Here is a 22,993-nt window from a genome sequence, read left to right as displayed (position 1 = left end):
GCCAGAAGAAGCTATGGCCGGAGCCTAGCTCCGGCGTGACGTCCCCCTCCTGCAGCCGGTCATGGCGCAGGCCCGACTACATCTTCTGCCAAAGATGACGTCGTAGTCAGAGTGCCAGGGCCTGCTATTCTCACGGCTACGCCAATGGTTGTAGCACAAGCTAAACAGCTAACTCTAGGCTAACTGATAGCATCAAGCTAACGTTCCCAGCCGAGCGTACGGATCGGAATACGGGCGTGTGCATGGGAGTATGCACAAAGATATTACAGTGATATGCTGCTCCCGACTACCTGAGAGAGAGAGAGAGAGAGAGAGAGAGAGAGAGAGAGAGAGAGAGAGAGCGTGCATGCATGCATGCATGTATGTTTGTGTAGGCGTTATTGGAAAACCTGGCTGCATTGACTGATCATATATTGATTGATGGCAATGGTGATAGTTGTACTGTACCTACTTAAATATTCATACCTTGTGGTTTCGCCGAAGCTCTGACGTGCACAGTAGGCTATACTCAGTGTGTGGTTTCACCAATGCGTGCACGCGCGTGTTTGTGTGTGTGTGTGTGACATTGTGATACCTCTGTACATGTTTGCAAAATGTTTGGTATAATGTTTACTGCTGCTGTCGCCGTGGGGCCTTTTGAGAAACAGTGCGCACTTCGCAACTTATTAACCACTGTGTTTCCCCACTTACATCATAGCCTAGTTATATTATCGTATAGCTTACGCTCTGCACTCTAGTGGAACCCTATCCCTTATCAATCTAATACTGAATAATTTTCTTCACATGTACACACCCATCCGCCTGGCCACACGCACATCCGCTCCTCTACATAAGCGGGGGTCGTGGCCATACTAACAGATCCTTCCCTATTTTCACCACCGAAAAAGTGCCTGTATACACCACTTTAGTTTAGTGCCGAAATAGTTATTGGAAAGGAGTTACGATATTGGAGAAAAGGAGCTGCGTTGACATTATATCTTTGTTTTCTCTCTCACTATATTTCGAGGAAATGCAGCGATAATGTCTTCGCCACCGGAGTGTCTAGAAGTCGGCTCCAGGCTGGGATCCGTTTCGCTGCCCCTTAGCGGCGTGGAGGGGGTTCTAGTTTGATGCCCCACGTTAACAGTTTTCAGTAGTAGCCGCTTAGCTTGCTTCTGCGTGAGCTAGTGGCTAGCGATAGCCGGTTTGAGCTAACTGTTAGCCAGTTAGCTGTTAGTTACGACGTTACTTCCTGTTAGCACTGGCTCGTTAGCCGGTGCTTATGTGGACTCTGGCTAGGTAGCCTCCTGTTAGCACTGGCTCGTTAGCCTGTTGTGAGCTAGTTAGCTCTGGCTTGTTAGCCTGCTGTTAGCTCGTGTCTGGCTAGGGCCAGTTCACTTCCTGTTAGCACTGGCTCGTTAGCCGGTGCTTATGTGGACTCTGGCTAGGTAGCCTCCTGTTAGCACTGGCTCGTTAGCCGGCGCTCATGTCCTGCAGATCAAGTTTCAAGTTTCAAGTTTCTTTAATAGTTGTCATACAGAAGTACAGAATACTTTTATACAAAATGCTTCTTACTGTTACGCTCCAGAGACTGTGCAAGACAAGATAAGTATGAAATAAAATAACATAGTATAGCATGTAAATTAGAAGTAAAAAAAATGAGGTCACAGTGTTCAATATAGACAATGTACAATGTTCGATGCAGAGTAGACGTAACTGAGTTACCATATAATATACAATACTGTGTAGTGTACTAATATACAATACTATATAGTGCAAGGCAGAAATAGGATGAGGTGCAATTTAGGTACAATTTACAGTAGGTGTACGAGTTGTAGTGCAAATCCTTTATCAATAAATATAAAGTGTGTTTGTGTGATCTAAAGTGTGGAGAGTGGGTGCTGCAGTGTGTTGTTTGTTTAAGTGAGTGTGTGCATGTGGGTGTGTGTGCTGTGAGCATTTGATGGTTGTTGCATAGTGTTTATTGTTCGTTTAGCAGCCTGATGGCCTGGGGATAGAAGCTTCTTCTGAGTCTTTCTGTGCTCGCCTTAAGACTCCGGTATCGCTTGCCTGACCGCAGCAGTTCAAAGAGGCAGTTGTTCGGGTGGCTCGAGTCCTTAATAATTCTCTTAGCCTTCCCCTTGCACCGCTTGTTGTAAATGTTCTGGAGGGTGGGAAGCCCCCCTCCAATTGTGCGTTCGGCTGAACGTGTCACTCTTTGTAGTCTGCTACGGTCTTGTGCAGTGCTATTCCCAAACCAGGAGGTGATGTTGCCAGTCAGGATGCTCTCTATTGTACATGAGTAGAAGTTCCTAAGGATCTTCTGACTGACTTGGAACATCCTTAGGCGCCTGAGGAAGTAGAGGCGTTGTCGTGCCTTCTTCACAACACTGTCAATGTGTGTGGTCCATGTCAAATCCTCGGATATGTGGGCTCCGAGGTACTTGAAACTGTTCACTCTCTCAACCGGTGCCCCGTCGATGCTGAGGGGGCTGTAGTCCTTGACCCCCGACCTCCTGAAGTCCACAATCATCTCTTTTGTTTTGCTGACATTCAGGGAGAAGCAGTTCTCCTGACACCACTGTGACAGGTTCTCTACCTCTTCCAGGTAGGCCCTTTCGTCGTTGGCAGAGATCAGGCCCACCACTACTGTGTCATCAGCAAATTTGATGATGGTGTTGTTGTTCCGCTGTGCTACGCAGTCATGTGTGTACAGGGAGTAGAGGAGGGGGCTCAGAACACAGCCCTGGGGGGCCCCTATGTTGAGCGTGATGGATGAGGAGGTGCAGTTGCCTGCTCTTACCACCTGGGGTCTGCCCGTCAGGAAGTCCAAGACCCACTGGCAGAGGTCATAGTTCAAGCCCAGGTCCCTGAGCTTGGCTATGAGTTTGGAGGGGACTATGGTATTGAATGCTGAGCTGTAGTCGATGAACAGCATTCTCACATAGTTCCCCTGCCTCTTGTCCAGGTGTGATGCTGCTGTGTGCAGCACATGGGCTATGGCGTCCTCCGTGGACCTGTTGGGGCGATATGCAAATTGCAGAGGGTCCAGGTTGATGGGGAGGGAGGAACAGATGTAGCCCTTCACTAGCTTCTCAAAGCACTTCATGGCTATGGAGGTGAGGGCTACAGGGCGGTAGTCGTTGAGGCAAGCGGGCGTAGATTTTTTGGGTACAGGGATGATGGTGGACTTCTTCAGACAGGTGGGGATGACAGCCTGTTCCAAGGACAGGTTGAAGATGTCAGTGAATACCGGGGCCAGTTGGTCGGCACAGACTTTTAGGACGCGGCCGGGGATGCCGTCCGGTCCTGCTGCCTTCCTGATATTCACTTTTTTAAAGATCCGTCTCACCTCATGCTCTGTTACCCTGAACACTGAGTCTCCATCAGCAGACCCCCCCCCCCCCCCATTGCCGTGGTTTGTGGGCTGGTGTTTTTATTCACAGCCTCAAACCTCGCATAGAAGGAATTGAGATAATTTGCTAAGGAGATGTCATTGTTCAGTTTGAGGGAGGTGCCTTTGTAATCTGTCATTGTTCTGAGGCCCTGCCACATGCCTCTAGAGTCAGCCTGTTCGAGCCTGTTCGAACATCACAAAGTAGAGCTTTTTACTGAAGTGCGAGAGACGGATCCTTCCCCCGAGGGGAAGGACCTTCCCGAGTAGAGCTTTCCACTTTTTGGTTTTGACTTTAAGTAAACATTACGTTACCTTTTAGTCGCGAGTAAACGTTACTTTAATCACAAAATAGAGCTTTCTATTGAAGTGTGATTTTCCCGAGTAGAGCTTTCCACTTTAGGTTTTGACTTTAAGTAAACATTACGTTACCTTTTAGTCGCAAGTAAACGTTACTTTAATCACAAAATAGAGCTTTCTATTGAAGTGTGATTTTCCCGAGTAGAGCTTTCCACTTTAGGTTTTGACTTTAAGTAAACATTACGTTACCTTTTAGTCGCGAGTAAACGTTACTTTAATCACAAAATAGAGCTTTCTATTGGAGTGTGATTTTCCCGAGTAGAGCTTTCCACTTTAGGTTTTGACTTTAAGTAAACATTACGTTACCTTTTAGTTGCAAGTAAACGTTACTTTAATCACAAAATAGAGCTTTCTATTGAAGTGTGATTTTCCCGAGTAGAGCTTTCCACTTTAGGTTTTGACTTTAAGTAAACATTACGTTAAACGTTACTTTAATCACAAAATAGAGCTTTCTATTGAAGTGTGATTTTCCCGAGTAGAGCTTTCCACTTTAGGTTGAGTCAAATCTGTAATAGATTTTACTCTAGAGGCATCTGACAGTAGTCATTTAAGTTCATATTCTCTTGGCTGTTTTACCTATTCAATTAGTATAAAAGCTCATGCCAGGGACGCCATGTATTAAGCCACACTATATCAGGTCAGTTTGATAAACCCATCACTCAGTGGTCCGTTCATCTTGACATCAAACAGCGTCCTGCGATGTCTTGACATTCAGAACCCAGTGAATCTCAACAAAGATGTTGTTATCAAAATGGCAACTGACCTGCAATAGCGAATGCTCGCCTCGACCCCCTTCGGCACTGATATAGATCAGATGGTGAAAGTTGCGAGATCTGTATTTTGTTTCATAACAAGGAAGTTTTATTTGACAAGTCTGTCCTTAGTAAACCTACCAATAGGTTGTGTCATTAATCAGGTGATTATCCCTTCCTCATCCGTCAAACTGCGGCTGGTGAGAGTTCCTCGTCGGAGCTCAAATGAGTGCGCTGATCTTTTAAATCTTTTCTAAATGCTTACGGTCTAGAATCATTAGTCTATATAGCATTGAATACAACTAGATTACCGATTCTTAATTACGTCTCTTGCTATTTTTTAGAGAGAAGAAAGACATCTGTAACCATTACACCTTATATCTATAACCCATCTATAACCCATGATATTGAATGGGTTATAATAAGTGTAAAAAGATATTAAAGCTTACCAGTATGTTTCTTTTAGCAAAAGTAACACGAAGAAAAGAGATTTTAGTTTTATAAAGTTTTTAATAAAGAGTTACAAGAGTTACAATTTTTTTTTTAAAAGCACAATGTATCATAGAAGTTAAGAGGCTCCAAAAATCATGTCAAAATGAAAAATCTGTCTAGGAACCAGCGAGCTGACCTTTTTATAAACAGGTCCGTCGCGTCATACGATCATCAGTACATAGCTCCAATCAGTGTACAGTACGTGTACAGTACGTCTCATATCCCTCCTTTCCCCTACTTCCGTTATTTGTAGTTACATATCAGATCAAGTATTGAAAAAGTCCTTCCATACTGTATGTTTTTTTAAGCAGAGAATAAAGAAACATATCTATCAATACAGTATTATATATATATATATATATATATATACCTTGTTACAATGTGTGTTTCCATAACATACATGTGAAAATTAGTATATAGTATATTTGACAGGACATGCATTCTGTGTGTACGCTGAGCAGCCCTCGCATTCCGAGCTGGGTAACTCCCTTCTTCACATTCACATTCCAGGGGCCCCAGTCTCTCTTCTCTTCGCTCCCCTCCTCTCCACACAGTATCATACATGTATTACATACGTAAGAAGAAAAAAAGGAATATATCTTTTTATAATATAATAATCACTGTTTTCTAACCTTAGAGCTAGAAATCAGGGCTATGCTTGTTTACACTTTATTTAAACATGTTTCTTTTAAGGGTATGGCTTATTGCCTTGATAATGGTGACCTGACCCTCTTCGTCTTGAATCGTGGTTTGGTCTAGGCCTTGTGGGTCTTTCGTACTCAGACCAAAATCTCGTCTGGGGGGGGAGAAAGAACGTGTCTCTGGTGGACGAGAGGTCACTGGTGGACGAGAGGTCATCAATCTTTGGTCCTGCTGGCTGTGACCTTTTACAACTTTATTGATAAATGAGGGCCCAGGGGTCGGCAATTAAGATTGGCCTCAGGATAGGCATTTTCCATTGGTTCTCCCAGCCCACGTGACCATTTCTAGCATTTCCATTGGCTATAGTGACAGACATAGATAATGATTGTGGAAATACAACAAATCTTGATCAAGACATCACCCAGACGTGACAGCGCATTAACTTTAAAACACTACTCCTCACCTTCAAAGCCCTCCACAGCCTGGCCCCCCCCTACCTGACTGATCTCCTTCTCCCCTACCGCCCCACCCGTTCCCTCCGGTCCTCCTCCACTGCCTCCCTCACTGTCCCGACATCCAAGCTTAAAAACTTCGGAGATCGGGCCTTCTCTCGCACTGCACCCCGACTCTGGAACTCCCTCCCCCAGTCCATCAGAGACTCCCCTACACTCTCCACCTTCAAAGCTCGCCTCAAAACCCACCTGTTCTCCCTTGCCTTCAACCCCCCCCACCCCTAAAACCCCCCCTCCCCTCCAACCTGATTGATGTCCGTCTCCAGTCTTTTTTTTTTTTTTTTTTTTGCTATCAGGCTGTCTCCCCTGTTCCCCCCATGGTCTCATGTTCCTTTTGTTTTTGTTTCTTTGTTGTTTTTGTTTTTGTTTCTTTGCTTTCGTTTCTTTGTTTGTACTCCTGCTCCCGACTACTGTCAGCGACTTCGGGTTATTGAGAAGCGCTATATAAATTAAATGAATTATTATTATTATTATTATATGCAAAAGCCAATGTTCCAATAAAAAATAGATTCATGTAACTGCTTGAGAGCAAATTCTTAATGTAAACATTGATATTTTTAACAATGCAACAGTTAGAGGGTTCCTTGAACCATTTAAATTTTATAGAATTTTATCGGAAATCGAATAGATTCGGGACCTTGTGAATCGGAATCGAATTGTTTTGGGAATTCAGTGGCGATACCCAGCTCTATTGTGGATGCACACTCACACAGCGTGTGCACGTGTCTGTGCAAAGGAGTGCATTTGTGTAAGAGGTGAATTCAGCAGTACTGTCCTGCTGGTGGTGGAATATCTCCACCGCCTCATTACCACAGGAAATTACAGCTATCTGTGTGGCTGTGTCCGGAGGCTGATATCCCCGATGCAGATTGACGTGCAGGGTACACACACACGCACACACATGCACGCACACACACACACACACACACACACACACACACACACACACACACACACACACACACACACACACACACACACACACACACACACACACACACACACACACACACACACACACACACACACACACACACACACACACACACACACACACACACACACACACACACACACACACACACACACACACACACACACACACACTATCTCCATGGCCACCAGGGATTCATTTATCAGTCATCCAGGTTTCAGTACTCTTCCCTGTAAGCACAGTATGTGGTCTGTCATTGAAGGAGAAGTAGACACACTGCTCCCATGACATAAACCAAGTAGGTTCTGATGAGCGTTTACCTTGTGAACATTATAGGACAACAGCAGTGTTCATTTAGTCAACGAAAATCATGACTAAATATGGTCGTCAACGAAGCTTTTTCCCCTGACGACAACGAGACGTCACTTTAATGGAGACCATGTGACACTAACGTGACTAAATTATTCATGCAATGTCGTTGACTAAAAACGACAACACAAATGTAGTTTACAAAATAAAGTTTTGCCGAAATCTCTCTTCATTTTAAGACTAGACAAAATTATTATAACTTTTAGAATAATTCATGTTATTATTAGTACAGCATTTCCGTTTCCTATGTGTGCAGTGCAAGCGCTTTGATTCATTTGATTATTTGTTCTTAGTCAGCATTCTAGATAGCAGTAACTGCACACATTAACTTGAATGGAACAATGGCGGGGGAACAGGGTCTCCGTGTAACCGAGGAATAGTCCACATATACTTTCAAACTAGAGTAAAAAAAAATCACGGGAGAATTGATATCTCGGTTTTATTCACCTTCCTCTTTCAACAACACAACAACTGACCTGTCACAGGCACGCGCCCCACTCGTCCCCAAAACAAAACCCCAAGAGGGTGCACAACTCCACCTAATAATGTCAGCATCAATGAGCCTGAGAAGCGGCCGCTGTGGCTGAAGCACGTTGTGCGTTCCCTCTTGACTGTCGGAACGCATCGTGTGATCTCTGTGCCTCGATTGCTACGATTTTCGTTGAATGTGCACCATGGTGTGTAAAATCGTTAGAGCCGTTGTATACTGCAGCCACATTGTACCAACGCTCCTCCTCACGGCAGAGAGGCTACCATCAAAAAGTAATTTCATCTTGTGTTGATTGTTGAAATTGAGACGATTTCATCACCGGTTCCACTATCAATTCATCTTCTTTCAAGGATATTTATTAAAATAAAAAAACATTATCTTGAGACAAGTTGAGAGGAAGTACCTAATTTCAAGATAATTGTCACTTTGATTTGAGACATTTCAAAAATTTAGTTCAGCTGAAACAAGCCACATGATCTCAACCTATTTGCAGATTTCCTCCTTGTTTTGATTAGAATTTAAATAAATAAAAAAAGACTCAATACAAGATTGAATTACTTGCTAAGATGGTGATTCTTTTGTAAAATGTTGTTTCATTCCTGTATTCCTGTGGCTTCTGAGCTTCCATTTTAGTTCAATCTCCATGCCCATGTATCCAATCACCTCCGGTTGGTTTTAGTGTGTGGATGAGTGGGATTTCATCAGCTTTTGACGTCAGAGCCAATTGCTCCCTCTGTGGAGTAGAACTCAATCAGCGAGGTGGTCTCTGAGGGAAGAATGCATCCCCCACCCGCCCACCCCCCTCCTTTCCCCCGATAGAGATCCTCTGGGTGAAAAAAACTAGTGACTCATCCACCAACATAACTTCTTCCCACTCAAATCTTATCCCCCCCCCCCACCATCTTTGAACCCGGCTCTTCCACTTCCCACTGTGTGTAATGGGAGCAAGGATTGTCTCTGCATGTGTGCATATTTTCAAAACTTAAAGCAACACGCCAACAGACGAGAGTCAGACGAGAAGATATATACCAATTTCCTCGCTGTGCGTTCAGTGGAGGGCTATCCGGTTGCAAGGTAGCCTAGCTTAGCACAAATGAATGGAAGCGGATGCGTAGCGGCTAGCCTAGGTGCTGGTCAACTAACACCTCTCCTGCAGTTTTTAGCCACTACGTATCCGCTTCTATTCATTTGTCATCATGTTGGCATGTTCCTTTAACACTTTCAGTGCTGTGCGTATCGCTTATCTTTACCGCTAGATTGCCAGCTTGATAGTCGTTTCCGCGGTCGTTTCACTATGTTTGCGAAGCTGTGTGTGTGTTCTGTATTATAACTGTGGAGACATGGTGTGGCTCATTTTGACAGATATTACTTGTAGTGCAACATGGGGAAAAATAGTTTGTTTCTACACGCTGTAGTTTTTAGTTTATTACACGCTAAACATCGCGCATTTCCAAGATCATCCAGTCTTTTTCCATAGATCGCGAGATAAAACGTGTTATATGCAATAAGCCCAAACCGTTCTGGTTGATCCCCTAAAACCCCAAATACTCCCAAATCAAAGGTATATATAACATGTATATTATGTACCTTCACAAAATTACGTTTTTCGTCCGGTGAAACACATAACTGTGATCATTAGAAAAACACGTTTCAGATTCGGTCAAATAGACATAGAATATACCTTACCTTAGCCAGAAGGTGTTCCAAGAAGAATAATTCCAAGTGATCACATCGCCATCGCGATTACCAGTGTATATGTCTATATACGTTTCGATGGTAAAATACGCTTAGGCAATGGAATTTCGGGGCGATCAATGTGAATCTATGTTCAAGCAAAAAAAAAGAGTATCAACAGCAAGCCATTCCAGTTCAGACACAGATGATACTGCCACCTGGTGATAGTCGATCGGCATTGCAGTTCTAGTGTATGTGGATGTGCCAACGTGATGCAGATCGCTCCGGACAAGTCTGTAGAACAGGGATCAAAGTAAAAAGATAACAAAAAACATAATATCTAGTTTTTGGCACTTAACGCTTGTCGAGCAAACACGTAATTTTTCCGTTTTTGGCACAGAAAGTGTTAAAAGAATAAACACTTTGAGTGCCAGCCACGATAAATCTCGTTAGTTCATGCCATGCGTTGAGTGCCAACCAACGAGAAATCTCGTTTTTAATCGTTATTTTTTTTATTATCGATTTCCATTCATTTTTCATCAATCTAGCCTCACGTTACCAGTGGGGATCTGTCTGAGCTCGAACAGGGAAAATACCGCCCCCTATCGTCTCTCCGGATGGTATTGCACCCCATTGGATTGGACTGAATGAAATGGATGGGAAAAAAAGAGTCCGGATTCCACATTTTACTTGTCAGGGATGTAATCCGAGCCGATCCCATTCATTGCCCACCATCAGAACAGCGTGGAATATGTCTTTCGACCACCCAGCGTTGGATCAATAAACGCGATATTTGGAATGGCGATCAGGAATTGGAATAATCTTTTTGGAGAACATCTGATCTGAGGTAAGGAATCTATTTTACCAGTCTTGGGATAATCAGAGCTATTTTCACCTATATATCAGCGTGCCCCATATGTGTGTGTGGCTGTGAGTGTGTGTGTGCTGATCAGGAAATAAGATAATAGATTTTCCAGCCCGCTTCTATAGCGTGCATAAGTACACATATACTATCGATAATCTAGCGGTTATTTGAAAACTATTCATAAATAGGCCGAAAAATTAAAACGTGTTTTGTGTATTCCAGTAAAGCACGATTCCTGCAGAACCTTTTTTTTTAAGTTTAAAAAAAATAGCGTTTTTCAAAATGGTATAAACGGAAATGAACCGATTAAAAAACAATCCGTTTCGACAATGTTGACTGCAAACAAGTCATTGATAAGCGACGGGCGTATTAGACACATAGCCATAATTTAAGATATAGTTTATGCGTTAGCAAAATATGATCGCCCTCCATTGACTACAGCGTTGGCACTCAAGCGCCTATTTCTGGCACCCCCTGCTGGCACGGAAAGTGTTAATGTAAAGAATGTACTATTGTTGTTTTTTTTAAATCTGTATCACTTAACTCACATTTCTATACACTAATGTACTGTTTGTATTTCTGGTTTAGCATATTAATGAATGCTATACTATATGTAGTAGATGACTACTCATCCTCTCTGATGGAGAGGATTTTTGAATAGGCACAGCAAACACTGGTATTTGTACATTTTTAAGGTCCTTATTGGTAAGCTACCTCCTTACACTACATCATTATTGGAATGGAATTTTTGTCTTATTGTTGTGTTTGCATATGCTGTGTGATTTTATATGCCTTTTTTCTTATTTCTGTAAGTACACTCGACGTGACTGTAAATGAGGGAAACCTCAGTTGCCTTTCGAGTTTAAATAAAGGTTTGAAATGAAAATAAAATGTACTATGTCATTCAATCATAGGTGAAGCAGATCATGGAGGAGGCGGTCACCAGGAAGTTTGTCCATGAAGACAGCAGCCACATTGTCTCTTTTTGTGGTAAGGGCTGTTTTCTTCTGCTCTTTTCTTTTTTCTTTTTCTTTTTATACATGCCAGGTATGGAAAGTTGCATTGTCTGCAAAGTAGCCATTTTAACTGTAATATAATTTCCAAAATGGTTGCTAAGTTATGTATTATCTTAATTCCTCATCATTGTCTGCACCATCACTTTTAATTTATAAACAAAAAGATGTTGTTTTGCAAACAACATATGATTTTATTTTCACTGAAATGGCGCAGAGGTTTCTATGGTATTTTGGTTACCCTTGTTGCTTGTACCATCCTGGTTGCCGTATGCCGCTTTCTATACCCTCTCAGAACCCTACGGGTGTCGTGTTTGACGTGAAAGCGTTTCTGTCGTTTCCGTTGCATTAAAATCACATTACGGCAACTCCTGGGATATATTTGCTATGCGACCTATTCAAAAACCTAAGAGCGAAGTGAATGATGACAGTAATAACGACGGATAGTGGGAGATGCTTCAACTGTGTCTCTACGCCTCCGATGGTGGTAATGGAGCCCAGTGGGAGGGCTGTGAAAAGCAAACCTCCCACCAGATTGCACACCTGTAGGCAGTCATACCAGTCAGAGGTACTGTATGGTCCAACGATATATATGTCTTCATATCAGCTCTAGGCCACAGTAACAGGATATGAGTGGTGGGAGTATTTCTTCATTCAATATGACTCTCATATAAGGCTCTCAGGCTGCGTTGGCTGAATTTGATACTGTTATTTGGGGGTAATATCTCTATACTAACACTATTATTTGATGCCCATGATTATTACATATTTTAATGCTTTAAAGGGGTCCGTGCAATATATTTCTTGTTTAATAATAATGTGTGACGTATTTTCATATATTCAAGTACCCCAGCCTTCCAAATGCTTTCTGCTTTGGTCAAAGCCATTGTAAATAAGAATTTACCTGCCTGGTTAAATAAAGGTAAAATACAAATTTAATAAATAAAAAACCAAACTGTTTATATAAATCTAGGATACTTCTTGTTTGATTTAGCTTAAAATGAGAACTAATACTCAGATGACAATGCAATGAGGATTGTAGAGACTCCACTAAATGACGTACATATTCCAGGTAATTGAATGTGGCTGAGTTCTACACGGTCCTCATTTTGAAATGATTGAAAACCTTGGTTGGTGCATCTATAGGAACCTTGTTCCAGCACCAGAGAGAGAGTACAGCGTCTTTGATTCCACTGTGTGTATATATCTGTGAGCACAGTAAGGAGAACATCTACTGTATCAGATAATGACTCTGCTCTGTAGGTTTTTTACTGAAGTGAAAATATAATTTCACACTCACTCAGATGCTCTGCACAGACTCAGACGTGTGGGAGGAAATAACATGCTGGCCACTGTAGTGTGATTCTGTAATGGCTGGTGTGACCACTGTGTTCCTGCTCTGCTTGACTAATGGACACGGGAGACAGGATGGACGGAGTACTTCTTTTCTTTATACTGTCAAGCATAAGAGACATACAATGCCGTCAGCCTTAAGCACATCAATGTTGGTAAGTACACACATCTCTCTTATCATTCACGGATAGACTGAGGTATATGAATCAGACATTAGAATATAAAACATTAGAAAATACAACATTAGAATAAAACATTATAAAATAAAACATTAGAAAATACAATTGACCAAAAACATCACAACATACCTGTCAAGCATAAGAGACATACAATGCCGTCAGCCTTAAGCACATCAATGTTGGTAAGTACACACATCTCTGTGGTAGGAGAAAACTCCAGTTAGAACACACACTTCTCAGCAGCGCCAGGTGTAAAGCCCCTCCCCCCCATGAATACTGGTTTACCAACGTGCTCATAATAGTTCGCGAAAACGGCCAGATCTCTTATAAACAGATACACAACTGCACATCATCAACATCAAACCACTGTTCATAACTCGGTTCATTACTTGGAAACCTATTTACAACATTATCGGCTTAGACCAGAGATATAACATCAAGGTACACGGATAGCTGCTTACCTCTTATCATTCACGGATAGATTGAGGTAGAAACAGCATGTAAAGCCAGATACCATACGTCGCACAGCAAATACGTCACTTCCTCCTGAAGTGACGATTTCAAAATAAAATACCTATTTACAATAGTTGGTTATCCCAAATCATTCAGAATTTACAATAAACTAAAAACGGTAAACTAAAACAGCTGATCATTCTTCAAACCGTTACATACACCCCCTTACATTCTGCTTAATTTGGGAATACTCCAGAACGTCACAAAACAAGAATGGCAGAGGGAGAGAGGGGGAAGCAAAAAGCCTCTCAAAAAGAGAAACTAGAGCACTGATGTATAACAATGTCAATTTGAAACCCTTCCAAAGGAAGTGCGTAAGAATAGGGTGGTACCAGACCCCATACTTATCGCAGACAAAACAGAGATGCCATTTACACCTCCAATACCTACATAACTCTTGCTCTTACTACATATCTAGTTATCCACCCATTTCCCTCAGCGCCATTAATCCCATACCAAACTAGACAAAGGCACATGGATCTTGAACCATTGCTTGACCATTATCCAGGATGAAATCAAAATCAAGAAATGAATGAAAAAAATAAAAACAAAAATAAAACTCTCTGTCATCTAGACCGGCAAAACACGTGTAAGGGAGCACATACCAGGATCAATAACAGCTAAAGCATCCCCAACCCGCTGTCCTAACATCTCACAAATCAGCCTCATAGGAGGTCTGACCAGTCTCCCAAACCGTGTAACAACTGAACCAGCGTAACTATCTTGCGGTTGTGTGCAAACTACTTGCTCAAGCTGAACCTCAACCGTATGCAGGGAGTCACTACAAGAGATGGAGTCTGTGCAAACTACTTGCTCAAGCTGAACCTCAACCGTATGCAGGGAGTCACTACAAGAGATGGAGTCTGTCAACTGCTTGTTCAAGCTGAACCTCAACCGAATGCAGGGAGTCACTACAAGAGATGGAGTCTGTGTCAACTAGGAGCGCCCCCCTGTGCGGGCCTAGGACTGGTGAGTGGGCAGTACTGTCCAGGCCTGGGCTGGTGTTAATGCCTTCCTTTATCACGTGGTGGTGAACAGAGCTATCAGTGGCATTGGCCAGGATGCCATCTGATTGAGAGATACTGCTCGCCCGACTCGATGGGCCATCCTCATCATCAGGATCCACAACGTCAGGGCTGCGCATGAGCCAGTCCATGGTCCTGACATCGGAATCCTCCATATTATTCTCCACCACTGAGACCTGAATACTCTCGCATGCCGCATCACCGAGATCTGTGTCCCCAGGAAGGGTCGGAGTAATGTCTTCGTCCAAGGGAAGGAAACTAACTGGGAGGACGAGATTTCTGTGCACCACCTTCTCTCTGCCAGTTTGAGCGTCTCTGATCCTGTACACATTAATCTGGGACCTCACTGACACGACATCATACGGGGTTGAGTTCCACTTGTCAGCGATCTTTCTCTTGCCTCTCTCACCCCGATTAGCCAGCAGTACACGATCACCCAAAGCCAAAGGTGAACCCTTGACCTTACGATTGTAAAGCCTTGCGTGCCGTGCCTGCTCGTCATGGCTCTGTCTCTGGGCAATCCGTGCAGCCTCACTCAAGTCTCGTTTGATCTGGGTGACAAATTTGTGGTGGCTGACAACGGTCTCGTCATTCAGTACATGCTGGAACATAATGTCGATGGGCAGCCGCGGGACTCGCCCGAACATCAAGTAGAACGGGGCGAAGCCGGTTGTCTCGTGCACCGTGCAGTTATAGCTGAATGTTAACATCCGCAGCATCTGAGGCCATCTAGACTTTTCCTTTGGGGGAAGTGCTCTTATCATGTTCCCCAAGGTCCTGTTGAAGCGTTCTGTGATCCCATTTCCCATGGGAAGGTACGGGGTGGTATGTGACTTATCCACTCCAGCCATCTCCAGAAGTTCCTTTATAAGCCTGCTTTCAAAATTGGCCCCTTGATCTGAGTGGATTCTCCTGGGGAAGCCGTAGATGCAGAAGAAGTCGTTCCACAACCGACGGGCAACTTGTTTAGCGGACTGGTTCTGACAGGGAAAGGCGTGTGCCATCTGAGAAAAATGGTCCGTCACGACCAAGACATCAACTGTTCTTTTGTCGCTCAACTCTGCAGACCAGAAGTCAATGCACACCAGTTCCATCTGGGCGGACGTCCGAATATTCTCAAGGGGTGCACGGGCTTCTGGCTCGGGTGTATTCCCAAGGATACACCTTTCACAATGCTTCACATAGTTTATCACGTCTTTCTCCATCCCAATCCAGAAAAATCTTTCCCTGGCAAGGGAGAGTGTTCTTGACTGGCCCTGGTGACCGGCTGCATCATGGACACCCTGGAGAACTTGCCGCTTAAGATTGTCAGGCACGATGAATTGAAAGAGCTTCTTATCAAGCTTGCAGTCCCTCTTCAGCCTGTGTAATATTCCATCACGCACCTTCAGCTTCTCCCAGTTTTTAAGAAGTTTAGTGACACAGGCCGGCTCAGACATCCTCTCACGCCTGGTAGGCTTCCTATGCCGTTGCACATAGTATAGAGCCCTACTGATTGTCGTATCTTGCTCCTGGAGACTCCTGATGCGGCTTTGAGGGATAACGATGGACGGGTCCTCTTCAGGCAGCTGGAGAGATGATGGGTTAGCCCCGGGCAGCATGGACACTCCACCGCTACGATGAGCCGACAGAACTGCAGAGACCTCCTCCGAACCGATGGAGCCTCTTCCGAGTCGTGAGTCCTCCTCGTCTTGAGCAGCACCATCATCCGACGCTCCCTCGCCTACCACCTGGATGGCTTGGCAATTGTTAGAAAGCCGAAAAGCATCCTGCACGACACCCTTGACCACACCATTGACCTCATCCAGCAGCGCAATGTAAGGCTCCTTAACAAGGCGGTGACTCACGCATGACTTGACAAATGGCTCACGGCTCAGAGCATCAGCAACAATGTTCTTGGTCCCTGGGACATACTTCAGGTCAAAGTCATACGCAGCGAGCTTGGCGACCCATCGTTGCTCACATGCATCCAGACACGGCTTTGTTAGGATGTAAGTCAGAGGGTTGTTGTCGGACCATGCAGTGAAGCGCCTTCCCTTTAGCCAATGGCTAAACTTCTCACAAACGGCCCACTTTAATGCCAGAAATTCCAGTCTGTGAGCTGGATAATTCATCTGAGATGGAGACAGCGTCTTACTAGCAAAGGCGACTGGCCTTGCAATTTTCTCACCAGGTGGTATTTGGGAGAGAACGGCTCCAATCCCATCAAATGAAGCATCAACAGCAAGGATGAATGGCTCATTGAAGTCAGGGTGAGCTAAGGTGACGCTGTGGGCTAGGTCGCGCTTCAGGGTCTCGAATGCACCCTTACATGCAGGGCCCCAGTCGCTTGGTGAGAGCTTCAGAGGGAGAGGGGATTTTTTCTTGGGCTTCCGTCCCACCTTGGCTTTATGTTGAGGTCTCTGTCCGGAGAGCAGCTTGAAGAGGGGTCTGGCCTTTGCGGAGCAACCTTCAATGAAGTGTTGATAATATAGCACCATGCCCAGGAAAGACCGCAGCTTTTTCTGATGACACCATCGCTCTCCATCAAGTGAACTTCTTGAACATCGTTTATTGCCTCAACCTTCTCAGGGTCCGTCTTCACCCCATTCTCACAGATAATATGTCCAAGAAACTTGACTGTCGTTCTCAGAAAGTGACATTTCTTGGGTGCTAGCTTGAGATTGTGGTTCTTGAGGCGTGAAAACACCATCTCCAGGCGCTCGAGGGCTAGCTGTTCAGTCGGGGCAAAAACCATCAGGTCATCCAGGTAACAGAGCAGGCTGGTCAAATGTTCATCTCCAAAGATAGACAACATCATCCGCATGAATGTTGCAGGGCTGTTTGACAGTCCTTGGGGTAGCCTGTTGTATTCATGGAGGCCAAATGGTGACGAAAAAGCGGTGTATCTCTTGTGCTCCTCGTACAGTGGCACATTATAAAAGCCAGATGTCAGATCCATAGTCGAGAAAAACACATTCCCTCCAAGCGCAGCGAGGACATCATTCTGGTGAGGTAGCGGATGGGCGTCCCTCACAGTTCTCGCGTTGAGCCACCGAAAGTCGGTGCAAATGCGCAGGTCACCATTCTTTTTCCATACCAGAACTAGGGGTGATGCGTACTCACTGTACGACTTCCGGATGATGCCTCTCTCTTCCATCTCATTCAGAGCAGTTCTCAGCTTCTCATAGTGGTTTGGTGGTACTCGCCGGTAGGGCAAGCGGAATGGCTTCTTGTCGATAAGGTGTATCTTATGGATGACATCTGTCGCCTCTCCACAGTCCAACTTGTGTCTTGAGAAGATCGACTCGTATTTCTCGACGAGTTGCAGAAGTCTGTCTCTCCACTCATCAGACACCTCACAGGCTTCAAGATTCAGCTCATGTAACCCCAGCTTCTCCTTTGCTCTTTCCATCTCCTCTCTGGACCTTGGCTCTTCAGAATTACATGTGACATGCTGTGTGTTAATCTTTATGCCCTCAGGCGGAGACAGATCCTCAACTGCAATGCAGGGAAAGACATCTGCAACTTTCGTATTTCTCTTTAACACAACTGTCTTATTGGTGGGGTTAATCAGTTTGAGAGGGACCCACCTGTCGCCCAATAATGGCGTGATGACTCGTCCAACCATGATATTCCTGGGCCTGGATCTCGACTGGGTCGGTTCAACAATCACTGTGCTGCCTGTTGATATGCCAGCTGACTCTGGCAACTTTCCCCAAACCAGGTGTTCACACTGTGGCTGTAGTGTAACACATTTGTTCAGCTTGACTGTGCCAACTTTGTCAGGCACAGACTCTCCCTTCCACCTCTCCGAATTAGAGAGGAGAGACAAGAACCGCCGACAGTCATCATCCATGGCACCACCTGGTTCAGACATGATCCTCCAGTAACTCTCTGTGCTCTTCATCAACTGTAAAAGTCTCTTTATAGCATTGCTGCCCAGTATCAAGTCATCTGTCTGCCCAGGGATCACTAGCATTGGGATAAGCAGCTCGCAGCCAAACACAGTGACCTCCGACTCATACACTGCCTTTGGTGTGACATGATGCCCGCCTGCGCCAACCACAATGATATCATCAGCGGGATATTTCCTGACGTCAGGGTTGTGTTGCAAGAGGCGGGCCTCTGCAGCCTCACTCAGAGAGCATGCCATAGATCCACTGTCTATCATGGCCTTCATCTGGACTCTGCCCGCCACAGACACGTCTGTATAAAACAGACTATCAACTGCCTGAAGTTTGTGTATCCCCTGAAACACCACCGTCTTGCCAGAAGGCGCAGCAGAGCAAAGCGAACTATACTCAGTCTCCAAATCAACAATGTCACAGCCGGGAGTGTCACCACCATGATCTGCACCATCCTCCCCCAGGTGCAGATCTACTAGTTTTCCGACTGTTGATGGGAGGCAGGTCTCCTCCCATTGGGGCAGTCACGTCTGGAGTGATCAGGTGCGTGACACTGGAAGCAAAGTCTGTTGTCACGGCAGTGAGTGAAGGCTGAGTGAGCAGTATTGCGGCAGACAGTACAAGGCATGTCATGAAAACCATCAATCCTGGGCTGCTGTGGCCTGGTCTGCCTGTTTGAATTGAACCGTGTTGCAGTAGTAGCAGCGGGTCTCTGTAGCAAAACCTTCTCGAGCATGCTAATGACACGTTCAAGAGCAGATGACTCAGTACTCTTTGCCTGTGACAAGTCCTGGCCCTCAGGAGGCAGTGCCGCGGCCTGTGAAATATCCATTGTGTTCACTGTCACCTTCTCTTTTGGCCCTCTATTCGCCGCAGCTCTCAAACTCATCTCACAATGGTATTCATTCAGTATGTCTTGGACCTCATGCGCTGACCATTTGTCAATCGCCTTTGACCTGAATGTCATGGCGAGTTCTTTGGAGGGGCAGTTGCTTATGAACATACGTGCCACCTCTGTGCTCGGGCAATCCAGTGACTTACTCTGCTCCCTCAAGCGCGCAATGGCGAGGTCCACTGCACGATTAAGTCTGAGCCAGTAGTCAAAGGCATCCTCATCTCTTTCTGGTAAAGTCGTGTAAAAGTCTGCCAGTGGAAGAGGCGAGCACGGGACTGTGTCAAAATGTCTGCGAAGGAGGCCATATATAGCCTCAGGGTTGCGGGTAGTATCAATGTCACTGTTTCTTGTGCCAAACCTGACCACATCTCTAGCCTTGCCCCTGAGATGAATGAGAATTTCATCTGCCTGCTCTTCAGTCCTCAAATTCCCCCTCTTGATGAAATCTCTCATTAGGTCCTCCCACTCACCCACTGAAACATTATCAGACCCATCCCCTCTGAAGCTAGGGGGATCTCTCATTTTTCTGTGGGACACTAGCTGGACCTGGGACAGGTCAAGTACTCGTGAGCTAGATGAATTAGAATCAGCTTGTGCAGGCGTGGAAGTGGGAGGTGCAGTGCTAACAGGTGGACTAAGCTGAGTGAGAATATCATGTGCTAGTTGGCGACTGACCTGTTGAATCACCTCCCCCATCTGACTCACGAAATCAGCACTAGGTGTAGCAGGGCCCGGAGTGGACGTACTAACGACCGGGGCTCCATGCATGCTATCTACATGAGGACTGTGAAAAGGAACCCCGCTCCCACTGACTAAAGGAGCCTCCGTGGAACCTCTACTATTCTCCACACCAACAACACCTGGTCGAAAAGGAGGAGGACTTTCAAATTGCAAAGCTGCAGGCACATTCAAAACGCCTCTACCCCTACCCACACTCCCTCCTAGTGGGGTGTTAGAATAATCCATTCTAAAAGTCTGGCAAAAATATACAATGATGTCAAAATAAACTCAAACTGCCCAATTGAGGAAGCAGCAATTACAATAGAAATAACTGCTATAGTATATTTACAAAGAGAGGACTGGCAAAAATATACAATGTCAAAATAAACTCAAACTGCCCAATTGAGGAAGCAGCTATTACAATAGAAAATAACTGCTATAGTACATTTACGAAGAGAGGACTAAAAGCTGTGCATTGAGATAAGTACTAGCCCCGATCCACGTAAACAGGCAGCAGCAGGACAATCCCCGGGACGTGAAGATGAAGTTCATCTCCAGCGAAGAATCAACTAATCACGGCACCAATGTGACCACTGTGTTCCTGCTCTGCTTGAATAATGGACACGGGAGACAGGATGGACGGAGTACTTCTTTTCTTTATACTGTCAAGCATAAGAGACATACAATGCCGTCAGCCTTAAGCACATCAATGTTGGTAAGTACACACATCTCTCTTATCATTCACGGATAGACTGAGGTATATGAATCAGACATTAGAATATAAAACATTAGAAAATACAACATTAGAATAAAACATTATAAAATAAAACATTAGAAAATACAATTGACCAAAAACATCACAACATACCTGTCAAGCATAAGAGACATACAATGCCGTCAGCCTTAAGCACATCAATGTTGGTAAGTACACACATCTCTGTGGTAGGAGAAAACTCCAGTTAGAACACACACTTCTCAGCAGCGCCAGGTGTAAAGCCCCTCCCCCCCATGAATACTGGTTTACCAACGTGCTCATAATAGTTCGCGAAAACGGCCAGGGCCCCGTTCCCCGTACCTGGATAACTGAGTTAGCCGGATAACTTTCGGGTAAGTCTGACTTAAGCCGGACTTTCCGATTCCCCGTACCTGGATTTTCCAAATCACCATGACAACAGATCCAAAAGTTTGAGCCTGGTCGAAAGCAGAGTTTAAGTTCAAGTTAGCCGGATCAAGCAAAGCCACGCCCCCGCAAAGAAAGTGACAGCTCGTTTCCTGAAATTATTCCCACAGCCTAGGATCTGCGTTATACCATTCAAATACGTTTTTGTGCTCCATTCTTCCAGAGGGGTCTTTTGAAATGTAAAATAGACCCAAAATGCTGATACTAAATTCACTTTGTCCTAAATAATGCACGTTATATACCGTGGCGCTCGCTCGGTGCAACAACAACAAAATAAAGAATATTCTAAACACGGGTCTCTCGTTCATTAATGTATAAACAATGAATTTATCCCATCTGGCACAGTGGCGTAGCGGTAGTGCTCAAGCCTGGCAACCCGGCGACCGGTGTTCGAAACCCCGTGTTTCCAATATAACTTTTTGGAATATAATATTAATGATTATACGCAAAGGTAGCCTAGTTTTAAGTCAAAATATTATAAATCTACATGCATTGAGGATGTCATTCTTTATATAGCTCTCAACGTGCACCAAATTGAATTATTCCTATATTGCAAAAAGAAGGAGACGACTGGGTCTCGAACCCCGGTCGTCTGCGTGAAAGTCAAAAGAAGAACCCGTTACACCACAGAGAAGATAAGTAAAAGATCGACCATACATCAATCAATGGGTAAGGGAGCCGTATCGTTATTCTGTATAACAGTTTTACTAATTATTTTCGCTAGCAAGATCTCATTTGATTATTCAATCCAGCAGGCAAGTTTAAAGAAATATAATCTGATTGATTGAGGTAATGAGGGACTTGAAATTAGCCTATAGATAACGCATTTAACTTGTCGGCGAGGCGATTGAGCCGTACTGCAATATGTTACTAAAGTTTTAAATCAATTAATCAATCAATGCCGCTAGAGAATCAGGATCTCTGCTCTCGACACTTGCTGCCTTCTCGGCTGAGGCGGGCACGCGCACTTATCCTGGGTCGCAAGTCTGGCTTGAGTTAACGAGACTGAATCCACCTTCGAGGAACAGGAAAATCCCGGCTTCAAACATCGGGTTAACTGAATCTGGATAATGACATCTTGATCGACTTAGTTGAACCAGGTACGGGGAATAGGGCCCAGATCTCTTATAAACAGATACACAACTGCACATCATCACCATCAAACCACTGTTCATAACTCGGTTCATTACTTGGAAACCTATTTACAACATTATCGGCTTAGACCAGAGATATAACATCAAGGTACACGGATAGCTGCTTACCTCTTATCATTCACGGATAGACTGAGGTAGAAACAGCATGTAAAGCCAGATACCATACGTCGCGCAGCAAATACGTCACTTCCTCCTGAAGTGACGATTTCAAAATAAAATACCTATTTACAATAGTTGGTTATCCCAAATCATTCAGAATTTACAATAAACTAAAAACGGTAAACTAAAACAGCTGATCATTCTTCAAACCGTTACACTGGCATGCACTAGAAGATATTCCACACACTAGAAGATCATTTATTCCATGCACTACAAGATATTCCATGCACTAAGAGATATTCCACGCACTAGAAGATATTTCAGATATTTCAGCGTCTTTGGGTTCTTGAAAAGTGCTATATAAATAAAATGTATTATTATTATTATTATATTCCACACACTAAGAGATATTCCATGCACTAGAAGATATTCCACACACTAAAAGATATTCCACGCACTAGAAGATATTCCACGCACTAAAAGATATTCCACATACTAAGAGATATCCCACG

At 44.4% G+C, this 22,993-nt stretch overlaps 1 protein-coding gene across 1 annotated transcript in view; it reads left to right on the top strand.

Moving 5' to 3' along the window:
• The window catches only part of sgsm1a (small G protein signaling modulator 1a), a gene marked incomplete at both ends in the record, with an annotated part of 153,352 nt that overhangs the window by 47,804 nt on the left and 82,555 nt on the right, over positions 1-22,993 (top strand). Inside the window, one exon of the mRNA XM_084323110.1 lies at positions 11,378-11,453. Within this exon, the coding sequence (XP_084179236.1) occupies positions 11,378-11,453 (76 nt within the window). The remainder of the gene's footprint in view (positions 1-11,377; positions 11,454-22,993) is intronic.

The sequence above is a fragment of the Notolepis coatsorum genome (genome assembly GCF_963971535.1).
Source record: "Notolepis coatsorum genome assembly, chromosome: 10".
Lineage (NCBI taxonomy): Eukaryota > Metazoa > Chordata > Actinopteri > Aulopiformes > Paralepididae > Notolepis > Notolepis coatsorum.
The sequence above is the reverse complement of the archived record's forward strand: the minus strand, read 5'-3'. Positions and strand labels throughout refer to the sequence as shown.